This window comes from Oryza sativa, chromosome 5, assembly GCF_034140825.1.
Source record: "Oryza sativa Japonica Group chromosome 5, ASM3414082v1".
NCBI classification, from domain to species: Eukaryota; Viridiplantae; Streptophyta; class Magnoliopsida; order Poales; family Poaceae; genus Oryza; species Oryza sativa.
Window position 1 is genome coordinate 3,217,038 of NC_089039.1, and position 20,018 is coordinate 3,237,055.

The window sequence follows — 20,018 nt, forward strand, 5'->3', positions numbered from 1 at the left end:
AGTATTAACATTGATTGAGTTTAATTATTACAAATTTGGAAAATAGATTAATATGATATTTTAGAGCAATTTTTATATATAAAGATCAAGTTCTTATCGATCTAAAAGCAAAGACTGAAAAATAAATTTCGATGGGAAAACCTCAAAATCAACTCCAAATTAAGATGAAAATTTAAAATTTGGCTGATAAATATAAGTATAAGCGAAAAAATGAAGCTGTAAGGCCCTGTTCGTTTCCTCTAAAATTAGAGGATAAACGTTTGGATTAAAATGGCACATTTTTCAAACTGCTAAATAGTGTATTTCGTGTGAAAATTTTATATATGAAAGTTGTTATAAAATATCAGATTAACCCATTTTTCAAGTTTGTAATAATTGAAACTCAATTAATCACACGTTATTACCACCTTGTTTTACGTGAAACACTTAATCTTCATCTTCATTTTCAAGAGATTCAAACACGACCTAAATATTTTTAGAGTTAGATACAAATATTAAGAAAGTATGCAGAGTTAAACAGAGTAAAGTTACGATTGGTTCAGAATTGGAGGTAGGTGGGGAAACCGAGGCCGTGTTTAGATCAGGGGTGAAAAGTTTTAACATGTCATATCAGATATACGGACACGCATTTAAAGTATTAAACGTAGACTAATAACAAAACAAATTACAGATTTCTCCAGTAAACTGCGATCATTAGCAAATACTTAATGTAGCACTAGATTTTCAAATCATGGAGCAATTAGGCTTAAAAGATTCGTTTCCCGATTTACATGCAATCTGTGTAATTAGTTTTTTCGTTTATATTTAATACTCTATGAATGTGTCCAAACATTCGATGTGACAGGGTGATATTTTTTACCAGGAGATCTAAACAGGCCCTGAATGGTGGAGGGTTACAGTTGGTTGGAAAAAAAATATTGATAGAAAGTTGTTATATTTTGGATAAATCTTATATGTTGTTGTTATATTTTTGGGACAGAGGGATTAACACGTTGGTAGTCGGTTTTTGATAATATGAAAAAATTGTGTTTTTTAGCGTGTATTAGTTTTTAGTTAATTCTATATCAAAACATTATCAGAAAACTAGATGAGAATCCGAACTGTTTACAAGATACAAAAATTCTAGGAAAAAAGCTACAGCTCTTAAAACCTTCTTATACTACATCAGTCGAAAAACAGCCGTACCAGTGTAGTACCACCATGCACGGTTCCTACGCAGGACAGGCCACAGGATGTTCCGGCCACGGAGGATCCAACGACCGATGCTTTCCGTCGAAGGGTTTTTGGTCCGTTGCAGTGCGGCCCAAGGGATCCTCTGCGGCTGGGCCTGGGCTGAACCGACCGAGAGTTAAAGCGCTCACGGTTTCACGCCATCTGCTGGATCGGAGTAGCTGTCCTCTCAACGTCTCCGATCCGGAGGGTGGGGCCCACTTGTCAGCCAGGGAGGACGACGGCTGAACGGATCGGACCAGACCGGTTAGTTGGTGCATGGGCATGGCCGGTTTGGGGAAAAGTATGACGTGGAAACCCGCTGTATCAGAAAATAAATGTATGAAATTCATTCACATTATAATAAAAAAAATTTAGATTTACTTATAAAATTTTTATTCATGATAACGTGAATGCATAATTTTTTTTTACTAGCGGTAACGTGTATGAATTTCAGACAATAATTTTTCAATTCAATAGCAATTTTCATATTTTCACTATATATATGTGATTTGCACTATATATTTTTATATATTTTTCTGGTTCATAGGACATTTAGTTTATTATCAGCATCATAGATCATCTGGTTTGATTTGATCATGTGTGACAGTGTGAGATAACCTACGGCTGATCGATTGAACGATCGATCTGAGGAGTAGTACGTCAACAGTAATTAATTATGAGGTTGCTGTTTATTCCCACAAAGACTTTAGCTATCGACAAGGGCCATTAATTCGGGTTGTATGTTTAAGTACATATTAATATATCCATGTAGCGTCAACGACACTTTGTTCATTTCGTCATATATTGTTGTTGTTGTTGTTAGGCTTTAATGGGTACCCTTTTTTTTTCCTTATTGTCTAAGGTACGGTAGATAAATTTTCGCTTGTGTTTTGTAACCTGCTCAAGTGAAATCCACATGCCAAAAATTGTTAGTTCAAACCCATCAAATCCACTCCATATATATGGCCATACATATTTTAAGTTGATTCGGTCAAAAATCTATAACTCTCACCATCATTTTTATCTTATACAAGTTTGGTATAAGTAATAAGTACTCCATATGATATTTATCAAGGGAAATATATGCATAGCTTTTGTTTGTTTTTTAAAACTAAACATGTATTATTTATATATTTTTAAAAAACTAAGCATTTGGTCAGATTTGGAATTTGATCCAATCGTATTCTGAATAGCATTTTTTTTGTTTTCGGAGGGAGCAATTAATTGTTTTGGGTGATCTTGTTGTTATCACTCGAAAATCATATTCGCCAATTACTTTTAATTTCTAAAATAAATGATCTTGCTCTTTCAGAATCTGATGGAATATAAAATGGGGTCTAGTATGGAGCTAATGTGAATAGATTTGGATCTAATGTGAATAGATTTGGATGTGCCACCCTCTCTTGCTACCCACTGAAAATATTAGTTGTGGACAATGGATTTCCAAAGTATACGCCAAACGATTGATATCCAAATTTACACACAATGTGGTGCTTATATACAGGTTGCTTATATATGATTGCTTTCTTTTATTTATAGCAAGTTTGGAAGAAGGACAACATGACATTAATCATTTCGATTTGGCAAAGATAAGTAATAGCATATCTAACTTGATAGTTATGTAAAAGTTATGTAAAAGTTACCACAGTTAAAATAATATATCATCTTGTAAGACCGAGTGGAACTTTGGGTGGCATTATATTTGAAAGTACACTTAAATTAATTGATAACTCAACAATTATATAAATTGCAAAGCTATAATCATTTGCAAACCAATGTACTTCAATTCTTGCATCCCAAAATAAACCAATACTACATCCATTTTATAATGTAAGACTTTCTAACTTTGCACATGCGTGTCTAGATTCATTAACATCTATATAAATATGGACAATGTAGTAAGTCTTACATTATAAAATGGAATAAGTATATGATATAAAGTACAACTAATCTGAACAGTGATTAATTTAGGTTGGAACAGAGGGAGTAGAAAATATAAAGCAGGGCCATTTTTTATAATCTGTACTGAAATGGGAAGAAGATTGGATCTACTGTTCTTCTCTCTCTCAACACTAATCATCAATTACTTAAAAGGAACCTCGGGTTTGAATTGTTATATTGTGCGCGCACTCCCCAACTTGTTATCATGGTAATCACCAAACCACTAATGACACCAAACGCTAAGGCAAAACAACCTAGCCAAGCCATCATATTGCTAAGCTACACAGCTAGCCAGCTCAATATCCTTTTCAAGAACCTAATTTTTTTCCTATCGCTGGTAATCCATATATTGTAACGAGTCAGGCCCATATATTAGGATGGGTTAGAATGGTGAATGAGAAATGTTGGATCAAGTGGTTACACAAGTGAAACAGACATGCTATGCAGGGTGAGGAAAGAGTGGAAAAAGGATGACTATGTTTTATCGTAGTAGAGATAGATGATATATTATATATCATGCGCACAAAGCTTAGAAACAATATGATATATATATATATATATATATATATATATATATATATATATATATATATATATATATATATATATATATATATATATATATATATATATATATATATATATATATATAAAATTGTAGAATTATTTTTCTAAAACAAACTTTTTAAAACTTATCTGCACCTTGAATATCATCACAAAATCAAATAATCTGTCTTATCTATTCATACAATCAAACCATGCCTCAATACCTCCCGGAATAAAATCTATCATTGCCTTATTTTATTTTCAAGTTATTCACCGTATTATTGAAATGGTTTTTTTCTCCACATTTTGAAAATTACATTTTCTTAAAAAATTCGTTAGACCTTTTTTTTCTAACTTATATACTGAGTTTATTTACCTAATTATTTAATTTATCCTATGATAAAACATATTACCTGCTATAATAATCCGGTCACTAATCAATGTCAAACTGGGGCCTATCTATTTTGCTTCAAATTGAAAAACTCCACATTTCAAAATGCTAAAAACCACCCCATTTTAAATTGAGGTGGTTTATCTCAAATGGAGCCTACTTCCTCTGTATCACGATAAAAGAAACTAATATAAGATAAGATGTACTACGAATCTGAATAATAAATATGTCATATCTTAGGTTTGTTTATTCTAAGAGAGCGTATCTACTTGGGATTCAAATTGAAAAACTTCACATTTCAAACTGCCAAAAACCACCCCCATTTTCTCCCTCTCATTATCTCCTTAAAAAAAATCAAAAAAAGAGAAGAGAGAGAGAGAGAGAGAGAAAGTGAGAAAAAAAAAGAGAGATAGAGAAATAAAAAAGAGAAGAAGGGGGGAGGCCAGCTGAGGCAGGCACCCCACCACCCTTCTCCCTTCCCCCAATTCTCTGCACGCCCTCAAACGCGCCGCCCGCATTCCGCGATCCCCCCCCCTTCTCCCCGCAGATCTGGGATCCTCCTCCGCCGCCGCCGGATCCCCCCTCCGCCGCCTCCCGTGCCTCGCCGCGCCGCGTGATCCGATCCCGGCCTGACCTCTCTACCCCCCCGCCGCCAAGTTGGCGCCTCAGCGCAGGTCGCAGCGCCTCGCCGGCGGCGGCGGCGGCGGCGCAGGGGCCGCCGCGCAGCCGCCGGGCGCGCAGCAGCAGCAGCAGACTGCGCCCGGGGGCGCGGGGATGGGGGACTCCGGGGACGCCGTCATGGCGCGGTGGCTCCAGTCCGCGGGGCTGCAGCACCTCGCCGCCTCCTCCACCTCCTCCTCCTCCGCCTCCACCGCCGGTGGTGGGGTGGACCCGCGCGGCGGGGGTGGTGTCGGCGTCGGGGCCCTCGGTGGCGGCGCTGGCGGGGGGAGCTTGCTCCCGAGCCTCCTCATGCAGGTGAGGTTTTGTTCTTGTTCTTCTTTTTTATCTGATGAAATGCCTGATCTAGTTCTTGGAATGGCGGATCGTTCGCGGAAATGTGCTCTCGTGATGTCGCGATTCGCGTTAGGGTTGAGGTTCGCGTGGAATTGATTGGATTAACTTAGTTTCGTTTAGAGTTGGTCGTCGGTTCTATGATTTGGGTTACCTTTTGGCTGCATTGCCCGGATACCGATCATGGTACTCATAGTCCTATACTCGTGTCAGGAGCATTCTTTATTGTCTTGGATATGAATGGCAGATTGCTTGATTCCAAACGTTGTACGGGTTTGTAATTTGTTCGACTCTGTATATGTTTTGTGTGAACCGTGAAGCTGCGCATGTTGTTCGAACGGAGACCAAGTTATGTTCTTTCTGTTCTGATGGCATGCTGATTTCCATTTCTTTCAAATGTCTTCAAGGTTCATGTGCATAATGGGAAATATTGTGATAGTTCACCCATAGATTTCTTCTGATCCCTAGTGACAGGCGTTGCCATGTACATATACTGTTAGCATTTTTGATTGCATAGTTTGCAATGAGTGATAAAATTATTGTTTGCTAGGGATATGGACCACAGTCCATTGAAGAGAAGCAGAGACTTTATATGCTGTTGAGAAGTTTGAATTTTAACGGAGAGACCGCACCTCCATCAATTTCTGAGCCCTATACGCCAACGGCTCAGAGCTTTGGCGGTGGTAATTCCCTAGAGGGGTTTTATTCACCTGAGCTTAGAGGTGAACTTGGAGCTGGCTTGCTGGATCTTCATGCTATGGATGACACCGAGCTACTTTCTGAGGTACACCTCAAATGCTACATTTTTAAAATGTTTTTCTTATTTTCTTACCATTTAACATCGATGAGATAACAGACAATGTATACATGAAGTCGTCGGTCATTATTCTATCAATATTGGGATGTTACTGTACGTACATACTTATGCTGCAAGCAATAGGATGAATTCACTTAAATGGTGGTTTATATGGATTCATGTGAAATATTTTCATCCGTGCAGTCCATTCCAAACTAACTTTTTTCCTTTTGGCAGGATGTAGCTTCAGAACCATTTGAGCCTTCACCCTTTATACCAAAGGAAATGGATGAGGATGATGATGACATGCTTCCAGGAAGCCAGCCAGGCCCATCAGACAACTATAATGCAGTGGCCAATGAAAAAGAGAGCACTGCCAGAGAAAATAATGTAGCAAAAATTAAAGTTGTGGTACGTTAAGCCATTTGAAGTGTTCCGTTGATAACCGGTTTTGACACAACAATGCTTGACAAATATATTTGACTTATTTTCACCCCATATTTTCAGGTAAGGAAGAGACCTTTGAACAGAAAGGAGGTATCTCGTAAGGAAGAAGACATCATAACTGTGCATGATTCATCATCTTTGACAGTTTATGAACCTAAGCTAAAGGTATGAACTGTCCATCCCAAGGGGATTTTGTGGGGCCAGTATTTTTAAGTTACTTTTTGCTGGTTTATGCAGCTATTGCAATCAATTTATTTAACTATTTAATGCCTACAATGTATTATGTGGTCAATATAGGAGGAACAGTAGTTTCAGTCTATGATAATTTTACTTGATGTTCACTATACTAATGTATTCACTTTTTACTGACCATCGTATCTGCCTTCGTGTTAATAGTCTGGGATACTTCTAGCATATTTTATGCTGACTGTTTCTATAGATGCTTACCATGTGCATACTAGATAGGTGTGCAGATTTCCGGTGATATACATTTGTGGTACTGGGGATCTTCCTGTTCTTTGTAATGGACATATTGGGTCATTCTAGGGTGCAAAGATCTATTGTAAATTTGTATTATGGTAGCTGGAATATAACATTCCTGGTACAGTCTCAAGAAAAGGGAAATTACCACATTCTAAACCTACCGCTCTAACAAAAGTTCTTCAGAAAAGTATTGTGGTTAACTGAAGTTATGCTATATTTCCATTTTATTAGCTATGCATGATTATTTTTTGGACAAAAGTAGCATTTAATACATTTGCCAGAACCGCTAGACCTCTAGAGGATCAATACTAGTACATACATTTTCAAGAATTTAAGTTTTCCTCATGAGTAGTCCTGCAATTCTTCCTGTTACTATGTTAACATCTTGTATCCATTGAAAGGTGGACTTGACAGCTTATGTGGAAAAGCATGAATTTTGTTTTGACGCTGTCCTGGATGAGCAAGTTTCGAATGATGAGGTATTACTATTTTCTCATGTTGACCAAATCATACTTATTTGTTTTGAAAAATTGTTATGGGACACCAAAACTACGTCACAAGCAACGTTTTGGACATTGACATTTCTTCTGTGATGTAACCTAGTGAAATTATAATACCTTGTTGAGACAACTCTACACACATCATTTTCATGTGAGCATTGTAGTTCAAATTGTATCTCAGCATTGTATCTGTTTGGTGTCTAGGCAAATGGTACAGCTTTGTTGCCAGTTGTCACCAAGCGGTTTTCATCCGCTAACAGGTCCATGTGCTCAAATTGCCCGCTTACAAATATCCTTACCATCGTTTTTATTTGTGTACTTTCCCCACCTCTACTACTGTTGTATAATGTATCACCACCTTGGCAGCTGCTCTCCTTTGTTCTCTCTCTCTCTCTCTCTTTTTGGGGGGGGTATCAGTTGTGGGTGGCAGTTTTTTTAGGTGTTCCACATTTTGTCCATCTATCCAGCCTTGATATGGCAATGGACTTGTGCTAGATTTGGGAGTACTAGTTTGAGCTACATAGTATTTGGATCACAAGGAAAATCATTTTGTTGTCCTTGTTGGTGTATCATGGATTTTCTCTATAACAGCGAAGGGATTATTCTTGATTATTTCAGCATTTGACTTTTGGGTCTCTCTGGACAGGTATACCGCGAGACTGTGGAGCCCATTATACCAATAATATTCCAAAGAACAAAAGCAACATGTTTTGCTTATGGTCAAACAGGTTAGGCTGCAATGCTGATATAAAGTGGGTTTTATATGTTGCGTTTTTCAATCACAAACATATAATGTTTTTTTGTAATCTGGGCTCACTTCCTTAGTGTGTAAAGTATTGCCTGATAAATGATAATAGTATGGTTCTTTTGGACAATTTTTGGCAAATGATTAGCCTAATGCCTCAATATGATTGTGCTGAAGTTGATCTTTCGCGCAAAATAAGTGTTGTTTGAGCTCTTAAAGTTTAGGCTGCAGAAAACACTGGGAAACTGCTTTTACTGTCTACTAATTTCCCTTCGTTGACTTATAGATTATAGCTCTTGTGGTAAATTTGGAAAAGAAAATCTAATTCTTTTATTCTTTCTCAAAGTTTACCTTTTTAGATCTTTTACTAGTTTTGTTGTACTTTTTTCATTCATGAGCAGGTAGTGGCAAGACATATACGATGCAACCTTTGCCTCTGAGAGCTGCACAAGACATGGTTCGCCTTTTGCATCAGCCTGTCTACCGTAATCAAAATTTTAAGCTGTGGCTTAGCTACTTTGAGATATATGGTGGGAAGCTCTTTGATCTTCTCTCTGATAGAAGGTTGGTCATTGCATTTCTTTTCTGTCCATGCCTTCAATTGGTATATCTGTTTCCTTCTGATTTTTAAACTTGATGCATCTTGCATATACGTACCTGCACTTGTCTGTGTGCTCATCTTGCATTTATTACAGTATATGTGTTTTCTTCTGGGTGCAAGTCCCTTTTGTTTGTCATAATTTTTTTGAACATCATGTAGGGATCTGCTAAAATGTTACATGATGCTATGTTGCATAGGATTCTATGAGCCAAGAGTTAGCCAAACACCATTTAATCTTTAGTTCCCTTTGATGCATTACACTGATAATACCTTTTAATTTGAGAATTGTACTTCTGAATTGCATTTTGTTTTGAAGTGTCTTTTGACTTGGAATTTTCAAATTATATACTCAACTGAATTTTGTCAACTCTTGTTTTACAGACAGCTCCTGATGAGGGAAGATGGCAAGAAACAAGTTTGCATTGTTGGTCTGCAAGAATTTGAGGTTTCTGATGTTCAGATTGTCAAGGAATATATTGAGAGAGGAAATGCAGCCCGGAGTACAGGGTCAACAGGGGCCAATGAAGAATCATCAAGGTCACATGCTATTCTGCAGCTGGCTATCAAGAAACATATCATAGTAACTGATACCAGGCGACAAAGAGATCGAGATGCTAATGAATCTAAAAACACAAAGGCTGTGGGAAAAATTTCATTTATTGATCTTGCTGGAAGCGAGCGTGGAGCCGATACAACAGACAATGATAGGCAGACGAGGTGATAATTTTTTATCTTACTTTTCCTTGTTGCCTGTATTTTCTAACTATTGACCTGCAACTTTTGTTTTCTCAGAATTGAAGGAGCTGAGATAAACAAGAGCCTGCTCGCTCTGAAGGAATGCATTCGGGCCCTTGATAACGATCAGATACACATTCCTTTCAGAGGAAGCAAGCTTACAGAAGTTCTTCGTGATTCATTTGTTGGTAACTCTAGGACGGTGATGATCTCTTGCATTTCTCCAAATGCAGGTTCATGTGAACACACATTAAATACCTTGAGATATGCTGACAGGTAATAATTCAAAGCGTACTTTACAGTCTCCAATTCATGTACAGGTTTCAGTTACTTAATGTCCATTAACTTACAAAATTACTGACCAACTAACAGGGTTAAAAGTCTCTCAAAGGGCAGCAATACAAGAAAAGAGCAGCCCACTGGGCCAACTATACCTTCCAGCAAGGATTCTTCATCTGCCCCTTCATATCCTATGCCCATCGAAACTGAGGAAATTGCCAACCAGATTCAAGAGAAGAGACCTGTTGAAACTTCTAGGAAGGCTGCTGAAAATTTCACCTCGAACTCTTCTATGGAACCTGACAGGAATCCTGTTAGTATGATTCCAAGTTATTCTAATAGAGGAAAAGAAGAAAATGGTTCATCTGGCTTGAATGACAGAGAACGGGTTGATCTGAATTCCAGTCGAATTAGCTACAACAGTAAACCACAGTCTGTTCAGAGTTCAGCAAATTTACAAGAAGAGGAAAAGGTTACAAAAGTTTCTCCTCCTCGGAGAAAGGCCTATAGGGATGACAAACCTGAAAGGCAGAGCAACTATGCGAAGAAGGATAGTGGACCTGAGACAAGTAGGCCTGGGTATAAGGTGCAGCAGGCAAAGCAGTTGCAACAGCAACAACGGCCGACATCTGCTTCAGCTTCTCAGAATTCATCAAGGCAATCTGAAAAGGAAAGTTCTTGTGATGATGTGGAAATAGATGCTATTCTTGAGGTAAAGGAATAATCTGCAAGTACTGTTATGTTATAATCCTGAATGGAGTTATACATCAAATTTTCTTTTATATGTTAGGAAGAGGAGGCTCTCATAGCAGCACACAGGAAGGAAATCGAGAACACTATGGAGATTGTACGAGAAGTAAGTTATTGATGTACTGTGCTTCCTCAGGGTGAACGGCATCATCATATATATTGCACTTGTAGCTCCAATGTTCTTAACTAGAATCTTTCCAGACATTGAGAAGTCCCCTCCCCTGTTATAACATGTGATGGCCAGTAAAAACCTACTAAGCCGAGCTCAAAGAATCTAAGCAGCCATGTTGGTTACATCTCAATTCATTAGGCCTAAAATATTTATTTAAGCGCTGTAGGCAGGCTATAACTGCTTTCGAATCTGAGTTGCATATCATGTAATATTAACCTGCTTATAAGTTACAACTTGTGAAGTTAGTAGTGTTGAATTCTTTGGTTTGATCTGAAGTTGAATGTAGAACTAGTTCAGTCTTGTGCACAACTTGAATCTAAGTAGGTGATTCAAGTGCATTGCACACGATTTCTATCTTTGTTGTGTACGTGTTTCGGCTTATGAAATATGGCATCCCTTGATTATATCATGCATCTGAACCAAGTGCATCTTTACTTTTCAATTTCAGGAGATGAACCTTTTGGCAGAAGTTGACCAGCCAGGGAGCCTTATTGACAACTATGTAACACAACTGAGTTTTCTTCTGTCACGCAAGGCTGCTGGCTTGGTCAGCCTCCAAGCACGCCTGGCGCGGTTTCAGCATCGCCTCAAAGAGCAGGAGATACTCAGCCGTAAGAAATCTTCCAGATAAAGCCCCCGGTCATCTCTCGGCGACTTTGGCCTTTTGCCTTGTCAGAGCACCGATTGGAGCTTTGACCGCCGTTTCATGCGAAGCTCTTCCCCTGTCGGGCTCCTGTAACGTTGGATCTAAGCAAGGAGCTAAGCGAAGATATAGCGCAGTTGCTTAGAGAGGCGCCTGGTTGGTGGTTTCCTTTGGGACGTTTTGTCAGGTTTGGTCAGCAGTTTGCTAAAATAGTCCTTCCACAGTGGGGCTGCTTGGGCTTGTGTTGTTTTTTTGGCAGATGCATGGCTTGGCCTCTTTTGCCAGTTTTTCCATTGTATGATGAGACGTGTAACTACTGTGTTTGCAGATATGGATGGGTTGGTTTCCGATGTTTGGGAGACAAATCCTCTCTTCTTTTTTTTTTATCAACATAGAGATATTGCTGCTGTATTCTTTACTGATTATTTGCGTTGAGAAAGAAAAAGTTTGTGTATGTCAAGGACTAGAAAATATTTAATATTCACCCCATATATTCCCTTTTTGAGAGTTTTGAGATAGGTATGATTTGGAAAGTTATGTGAATGTGATATGCAAAATGCACTAAAACCGAATTCTAGTTTTGTCATGTGAACTCGTGTCTTTTTGCGGAAACTGTATGTTTAAAATGAAGGGAGAATATGCCAGTGGTAACAACATTGCATTAGTTCGTTCGTCCCTTCCACAAAAAGAATAGAAAACTCGTTTAGAATTTTAAAGCTCCTTTGAACGCAGGAAATTCACAGATTTTCACACGATTTTGTCCTTTCTCTCAAAAAAAAAATCTCGCGAGGAATTCCTTTGTTACAAAGGAGGTATCAGATCAGATGGTTTCAGGGAAGAAAAATTCAAATTCGATATCAAATACAAGTGATAGCGAATTTCAAAATCCAAATTGGACCCATCTAGTTGCCCCGGCCCAACACGGCCTTTTCAGGCCCAACACAAAAGGAGAAGTGGAGAGAGGAGAGAGAGAGAGAGAAGGAAGAGAAAGCTCTAGAGCTCGAGCTGCGCGGCGTGAGGAGATGAGCGGCGAGGTGGCGGCGGCGGTCGGCGGTGGCGCCCCGGAGGAGAACGGCGCCCCTCCGAACGTCACCATCTACATCAACAACCTCAACGAGAAGATCAAGCTCGAGGGTACGTACAGCTGCCTACCCCACATTAACCTCGCTAAACCCTAGCCCTAGTAGGAGTAAATTCATCCGCCGCTTCACCGTGGATTCGCGCGCTGCTTCCCGTAAATTCGTACTGCTGCTTGCCGTGAATCTATTTGCGTTTCGCCGCGGTGGGAATCTATGTGTTCTTCATCGATGCGGCCGTAAATCTTGCGCTTGTGTCACATGTAAATCGCCGGGTGTGGCAATGGATACGGTATGAACGGTGATGTGTCCAGAGGAATGCATTGTTTGCCTTAGGAGAGCATGTGCTCAAGTGAAACCCTACAGGTTTAGGTAGTCCTTGTTTCGGCTTTTTTTTTTCCGAATACCTTGGCGTAGCGGATTTTGGTGCATCCCATGGCTGGATGGGTCAGCGTGAATTGTACCTGGTTGGCTTGTATAATTGGAATAGGAAGCTTCATGATGCTTCTCTTATACCTCGTGCTGATGTCTCTTTTCTTATGATGCAAGTTCTTTTTTATCTGGAAGGTGAAGCTATAACTCGCTGATATCCTTGCAGAACTTAAGAAATCGCTCCGCGCTGTTTTCTCCCAGTTTGGGAAGATTCTTGATGTTCTCGCTTTCAAGACTTTGAAGCATAAAGGCCAAGCCTGGGTTGTGTTTGAAGATGTTGCTTCAGCAACTGAGGCTTTGAAGAGCATGCAAGACTTCCCCTTCCATAATAAACCTATGGTGAGTTCACTGTAGTTTTATAGCATGCTACTGTTATGGCATGTCCAACAAACTAGTATTTCAGGCTTTTAAATTTATTTTAGGGCTGCAAACCTTGCTCACTTGAACAACTGATATGAACTCCCAAAGGACTGCAGTAGTGATGTTACAGATTAATAGAAACCCAGTTTTCTCTCTAAAATGTAAGAAGTCTAAACTAGATCGAAGTTTACATGAGTTTGCTGTTCAACTCAATATGTTATCATCTGCTGTTTCATATGCTTTTACTGTATTTTTTCTCCGATAATTTTTTTTCATGGAGTCTTCTATGCTTCACTCCAGAGAATCCAATATGCCAAGACCAAATCGGATATTATAGCAAAAGCTGATGGCACCTTTGTACCTCGAGAAAGAAGGAAGAGGAACGATGAGAAACGTAAGATGCTAGTTGAGATTCCTTCTCTTTGTTGTTTAACTTTTGAATTAGCTTCTGCTCGTGTATCATTTGTCCATGGAAGCATGTCTGATTATATCATTGTCTTAGCTCTTCAGAATTATCTTCATGTTCACCAGGCACTTCTGTTTAATGATATTAGGTTTAATTAGTTCATCATGTGTTAGCACTGTATAAATAAATAGGATTGAGGAGATATTACACCATTAGTATCAGTGGCATGATTTTTCTTTTCAACTGATACGGGCGTGTAAGTAACTAAGATCTGAGATGTAAATTACTTTTGTGGTCCCCTGATTCAGTACAAAAGCTAGTCAATTAGTTAGTAGTTTGTATAATATGGTAATGGTTTTAAAACTAATTACAATGTCATGCTGTTTCAAACTGTTTACCTTGTCTCTGTTGCTTTTTTTTTTAACCTACATCAATATAGATGCATTTGCATGCTCCCCTAGCTGTAGAATTTCATATATTATCTATACAATGTAAAATTATGTTCGATCTCCTTTCTGATTGTGCCTTTCGCTGGTCCTGCTTTTACTATGCCTTTTCCAATATATATTCATACTGATAAGGCGGTAGCCTCAAAACCTGAGATCAACTATCTGCTTTGTTTACTGGTAGTCCTCTTCTTTTGTTGGTATAACTGATCCTTTCTCTTTCTGGGAGGATTCTTTATAGTGGTTGCAGTTATGGGGCTATAGCAACTTTGCCCATATTCCTTTTCGCTGTGTTTTGAGAGCAGGCATCATTATATTTTCCTTGAATGATGCAGCTGAAAAGAAGCAGAAGCGTGAGCAGCACCATGATGTGAGTCAAGTTGGCTTAGGTGTGAATGCTTACCCCGGTGTTTATGGAGCTCCTCCGGTAAGTACAGTTAAACTGATTAGAAAATGTGTTTCTGCCTCTACCTTCCTTTTTTTTTTTTTGCCTTCGATATGTGCAAAATAAACTTTCATTGAGGACTCTTTTGAAGCAGCTGTCATACCTACCACTTTTCACTGTTCCATTGCATATGTCCGCATGGGCACAAGCTCCACTCATGTTAGTTCCTTGTGCTCACATGTACTGATGCACACATTTCCCTCTCTCTGCAACACAGAAAGTCTGCCTGTTGTTTCATCATTCTATTTTGGGAATAGAATGTGCATGTGCATTAGCCAAATAGGCAATTGTCCTGTCCTCCCTGTAATTAGCCATCCAATACATTAAGGAGATTCACCCAGCAATTAGAAATCACAACCCATGCTGTGAACCTAGTTTGAGGTAGCACGGTGCTAAGTGGAGGCAACAATCACTTCTGTAGGGATGCATTTGTTTATACCCTTAAGAAAGTCTCTTAACGTGTTCAACTAAAGGAAGATAATCATCCAAACTATAGATCGAATATAATGCTAACAAAGAAAACTAATACAAATGACCACGGCAAACAATAATCACAAGCATAAAGACCACTGTTTGTACAGTAAGCATGTTGCACATTTAAACGCCCCTATTTCTGCCTTATATTTTTCTTGGGCCCACTACTTTTGGATTCCTTCGATTCATTGGCTCACTGTTTTGTGCAGCTCTCTCAGCTACCTTTTGCTGGCGCACAGAAGGTCATGATGCCGGAGATAATTGTACCGAATAACATCCTCTTCGTCCAAAACCTCCCACATGAGACGACCCCTATGATGCTTCAGATGCTCTTCTGTCAGTACCCAGGGTTCAAGGAAGTCAGAATGGTTGAAGCAAAGCCTGGGATTGCTTTCGTGGAGTACGGCGACGAGGGGCAGGCTACCGCTGCCATGAACCATCTTCAGGGGTTCAAAATTACGAAAGATAACCAGATGCTTATCTCGTATGCGAAGAAGTAAATGTACTATTGACTTGCTCGATGAATGTTGTAGTCCCAAGTTTTCGCATAATCCATAGATTTTCATTGTTAGGTAGACTACACCATGACAACCATGTTAATGTACTACTGCTCAGCTGCCCGTGTGTGTTTCAGGAATGAGATGAAATTTGAACCATCTTTGCAGTCGTGAGTTCTCCTAGTTAGTTCCACTCGTGTTCCCTTGTGTAAAATATGGCAGCTTGAGACGATTTACATTTATGCTATTGCTGTTAGCCTCGTTAAAATATTTACCATCTCATAGTCATACTTGTGTAGTTGTGTCACCATGGTCACCTGACAGCAACTGTGGGATTCAATTACCATTAAATCATTAATATGTTGAAAGAAACATCTAAAATGACAAGTGAGGCAATTAGACAATTCCATTGAACACACATGTTATCATACACTCCTATAATCGGGAAAAAGATGTTGCTCCGAAAAATCTAAAAGTTTAACATGTTAGGCATGCCTAACACGATGAGATGGAGAGCACACGAGAAACTACGAACAATAATATTATGATAAACCGAACATAGCAACGAACATTAATACAGCGCAATTTGTTCGTCTTCGGCAAACTGGTCAGATCCTAAAACATTGTTGTGGTGTTTTTTTTTTCCTGGCTGGCGTACTCAAAATCTCCAAGGCATAGCCCAGCACTGGGCTACTCAGGTTGATCATCGGAAGGAGCCTGGGACATTTCATGGAAGACAGTGGTGTCACACTCTTTCGAGTTCAGTAACATGCTTTCCCAGCTGGTCCTTCAGCTCTTTCTGCCACCCTTCGATGAGCTTCTTATGTTTGTCGATGAGCTCGGACTTGGTCTTCAGCTCTTCCTCCATTATAGCAATATCCTGCAAACCGAAACTGGACATGTTAAAACATGATGACACATTATTATTTGATTATTACAGCTTGGGGACCACGCCATATAGGATTTCTCTTGATTTCTCCCATGAAGCTTATAGAGAAAAATCGATGCACAATTTTTTTTTTACAACGGTTGCAATATAACATCAATATAATTGATTTCAAAGAGAGGGTCAAATGGATTTTATACAACCAATCTAGATAGCTTTAAACTTATTGATGGGCCAAATATTAAAAACCATTGGATCTCAAGCACTCTAAAATGTTGAGCACAACGAGTACTAACACAGAAAAAAAACTTCAATTAGACATCTCAGAGAATTAGTGCTAACAATACGGGACTGATTTAGAGCTGGCCCAGTCAATTCAAGACTGTAAAAGAGACAAACTCAAGCCCTTATCTTTGAAAATTGAATATTTTTTAGACCTTTTCCCTCGCCATCCCCAAGCTCTCAGCCTCCCATGTCTGTGTACTCTGGTGTCAAATCGTTACTCTGTGCTTACCCAACCTAGGGCATGTTTGAGGGAGCTTTTGGCAGCTGCAGCTTTTCCTAAAATTAAAAGCTCACTCAAACAGTTCAGCTTTTCATCTAGATTCTGAGAAGATGTAGTTAAAGAATACAGAAAATAAACTAGAAACAAGAAACCTAACTTTCCAGCTTCTTCATATTCTCATAAACTGACTACCAACCAATTGCTTCTCAAAATCTTAAGCTCCCCCAAACAAGGTCCTAGTTCTACCTACAGGCTAATTTGCTAATCACAAAGTTCTAATTTGCTAATCATTTCGAAGTCAAGGAGTACCTTTCGAAGCAAAGTTGTTCCGAAAGCAATGCAATGTACCTTTCGAAGCATTTCTTCTGTCGACGGTCGGTCCTCGCGCTGCAGGCTGATGAAGTAAGACTGGAGCTTCTTCGCAGCCTCCATGAAATCCCTCGCGTGCCTCTCAACATCAACTGTTCCACATTATAACAACCACAACACCTTAGAATCCCTATTTTGCTAACCAGCAACAAAGCAAAAGAATCCAATTTCTACATCGACAGTTGAGCACACAGATGTAGAACGCTCAAATGCCACCCTCTCAATCTCATCTCAGCACCCGCGAGACGCCCGCGTACCAACAGCGCAAGTAAAAAGAAAAAATAACTTCGCCACATTTTGCTAGAGCACGAGGGGCTTCCTAATCCCCACCTCGTAGGCAAAACAGCGAACACCTGGCGGGCGGGCGAGTCGAACCAAACCAGCCGCGCCAAATCTTGGCCGGGGGAAGCGCAAGAACGACGGGGAAGGGAGGCTGCAGAGGGAGGAGAGAGGGGGAGCGGCGGGGTCAGTCTCAGTGAGTCCGACGTACTCTGGTGGGAGGATTGGAGGGAGCGGTCGACGGCCTGGAGCTCGCGCGCGGGGAGGCAGGGCAGCAGCGCCGCCTCCAGCGCCGCCACGCAGGCCATCATGTCGTCGCGCGCGCTCTCCCCGGGCCCCTGCTGCTGCTGCTGCGCCGCCTGCGGCGGCGTCTGCGCCGGCGACTGCGACGGCGGCTCGGCCATGAGAGCGAGAGACGAGAGAGAGAGAGGTGGGGATCGCAAAATTGCAATGAAACCCTTCTTCCAAAAACTACTAGAAAATGGGTGCGCCTGGCGCACCTACTAAGGCTGTGTTCAGAGGAGGGGCTTGGGAACCCCTCCTCCTGCCACGCAAAACGAAGTTTATTTTATTGCATGATTAATTAAGTATTATCTAATTTTATTTTAAAAAATAGATTAATATGATTTTTTTAAACAACTTCTATATATAAAGTTTTTTTATAAATCACACCGTTTAGCAGTTTGAAAAGCGTACACGTGGAAAACAAGATAGGTGGGTTGGGAAAATGGGGGGAAGAACATAGCTTAAAAGTACCCTGTAAATATTTATACCTTTGTTAGGATGTATAAATGTTTTAGAGTTATTTAGACTTAGTTTGATTTATTAGATATATAGATATATATACATATATATATATATATACATATATATATATATATATATAATGATATTTATGATATTTCTATTTGGAAAATAAATCTGGAATTCTATTTGGGAAAAATTCTAGGTCTATAAATATTTTTTTCTAAGTTAATTGTCTGAGTTTGAATAAAATGCACCAATATATAAAATAATAAATAAATGCAATAAAGACATATTTCATGATGAATCTAATTAAACTAATTTGGTGTTACAGATTTTGTATTTTTTTTTATAAAGCCAACCGGTGTTAGAGAAGTTTAACTGAAAGATAAACTTAGATTACAATATGAACATATGGAGTCAGTGAATTTCCGTTGTATTTTAGAAAAAAGAAACATGAAATGCTAATATTTTTTTTCCTATGCATATTGTTTAAGTCCCATTTATCTTTATGTTTGTGTATTTAATCTTGTGTTAAACATCAAATATGGCAACATATATTGCTTGACTTCGTGACTTTCTGATTTTTTTACTGTAGCATAAAAGTGAACACACTTCTTTGCTGCTCGACACGTATGCATGCGGTTGTCATAAATACATCTAATTAATCGATCAGTGATAGTCACAATTAACTTAATGTTATCGGTAGATATTTCTTTTATTGATGTAATATACTCCTTAGTTGATTATAAGTTATAGCAGAATCTAATATAGCATTAGGTTAGGTTGGTGCCATTTTGGGGAGTACGACCGATGTACCCAGTCGGCTAGTCAATTGGTCTAATCTATACTTCTTCAAAAAAAAAAACGGAGATATGTCATATAGTGAATATGTCATCATACCTACCCTCATTGTAAATTTTGTAAGTTGCCCCTTAAATTTCTTAATATTTAAAAGATCAAATCTAAATTGATAGTCAAATAAAAAAATGATTAGGTAGTGTTTGAATCTCCTGAAGATGAAGATTAAGTGTTTCACGCAAAACGAGGTGATAATAACATGTGATTAATTAAATTTTAATTATTACAAATTTGAAAAATGAATTAATCTGATATTTTAGAACAACTTTCATATAGAAAGTTTTCGTACGAAACACACTGTTTAGCTGTTTGAAAAGTGTGCCACGAGTATCTAAAATTTTATCCTCAGATTGCATAAGAAATGAACATGGCCTAAGATGAATATTCCCTATAGCAAAAAGATGGTTAACATATTAATACATTTTTTTATCTATAGCAAAACACAAACATTTAGCTAGGTGTTCGAAGACCCATTATTTTTAACAATTACTTAAAAATTGCATTTTGTTTTAGGATCTTTTCTTTCAGCCCATGTAACATTGGGGTTACCAATATTTGTTGAGAATCTTGGGAGAAAGATCTAGTTAGAAATAAATCACACCAATCTGTAGTTCTGCTATATCTAGCCCACATCAATCTGCTATATCCGTTTCAGGATGGAGGAAGATTTATCTAGAACATAGAGATCCTATCTTTTGCCTCAAACTCTCTCTGAATAGCAATTTTTACCTTTGCACCATCTCTACCGTTGATTTTAAATCAGATGGCTGTGTGTGGGAGACCAAGAACATACCCTAAATTTGGAGTTCAGAGGGGGTCTAACCAAATTTACAGGTTGCCGTGTGGCTCAATGGGAAGTCGGATCCTAGACCCTGCAATCGGTTTTAGAGATTTGCCACTCTTAAACGTGACAATTAACAATTTACCATCTACTCCTTCCGTTTCAGGTTATAAGACGTTGTTGACTTCAAACTACTTCAAATTTG

At 39.0% G+C, this 20,018-nt stretch overlaps 3 protein-coding genes across 3 annotated transcripts; 2 read left to right on the forward strand and 1 right to left on the reverse strand.

Moving 5' to 3' along the window:
• The first annotated feature begins 4,537 nt into the window (after window positions 1-4,537).
• LOC4337845 (kinesin-like protein KIN-13A) lies at window positions 4,538-11,742 on the forward strand. Its single transcript, NM_001420182.2, has 12 exons — window positions 4,538-5,065; window positions 5,652-5,885; window positions 6,135-6,308; window positions 6,405-6,509; window positions 7,229-7,306; window positions 7,974-8,055; window positions 8,474-8,636; window positions 9,055-9,390; window positions 9,466-9,684; window positions 9,781-10,399; window positions 10,478-10,543; window positions 11,058-11,742. Exons 1-12 carry the CDS (start codon window positions 4,865-4,867, stop codon window positions 11,238-11,240), a joined length of 2,460 nt encoding a protein of 819 aa, NP_001407111.1. The 5' UTR covers window positions 4,538-4,864; the 3' UTR covers window positions 11,241-11,742.
• A 485-nt stretch (window positions 11,743-12,227) lies between these two features.
• Window positions 12,228-15,671, forward strand: LOC4337846 (U1 small nuclear ribonucleoprotein A-like). Its single transcript, NM_001420201.1, has 5 exons — window positions 12,228-12,386; window positions 12,927-13,099; window positions 13,421-13,514; window positions 14,308-14,399; window positions 15,101-15,671. Exons 1-5 carry the CDS (start codon window positions 12,275-12,277, stop codon window positions 15,389-15,391), a joined length of 762 nt encoding a protein of 253 aa, NP_001407130.1. The 5' UTR covers window positions 12,228-12,274; the 3' UTR covers window positions 15,392-15,671.
• A 105-nt stretch (window positions 15,672-15,776) lies between these two features.
• On the reverse strand, window positions 15,777-17,903 carry LOC4337847 (mediator of RNA polymerase II transcription subunit 28). Its single transcript, XM_015785290.3, has 3 exons — window positions 17,639-17,903; window positions 17,128-17,240; window positions 15,777-16,268 (listed from the first exon to the last, which is right to left on the reverse strand). Exons 1-3 carry the CDS (start codon window positions 17,829-17,831, stop codon window positions 16,134-16,136), a joined length of 441 nt encoding a protein of 146 aa, XP_015640776.1. The 5' UTR covers window positions 17,832-17,903; the 3' UTR covers window positions 15,777-16,133.
• Window positions 17,904-20,018: the final 2,115 nt, after the last annotated feature.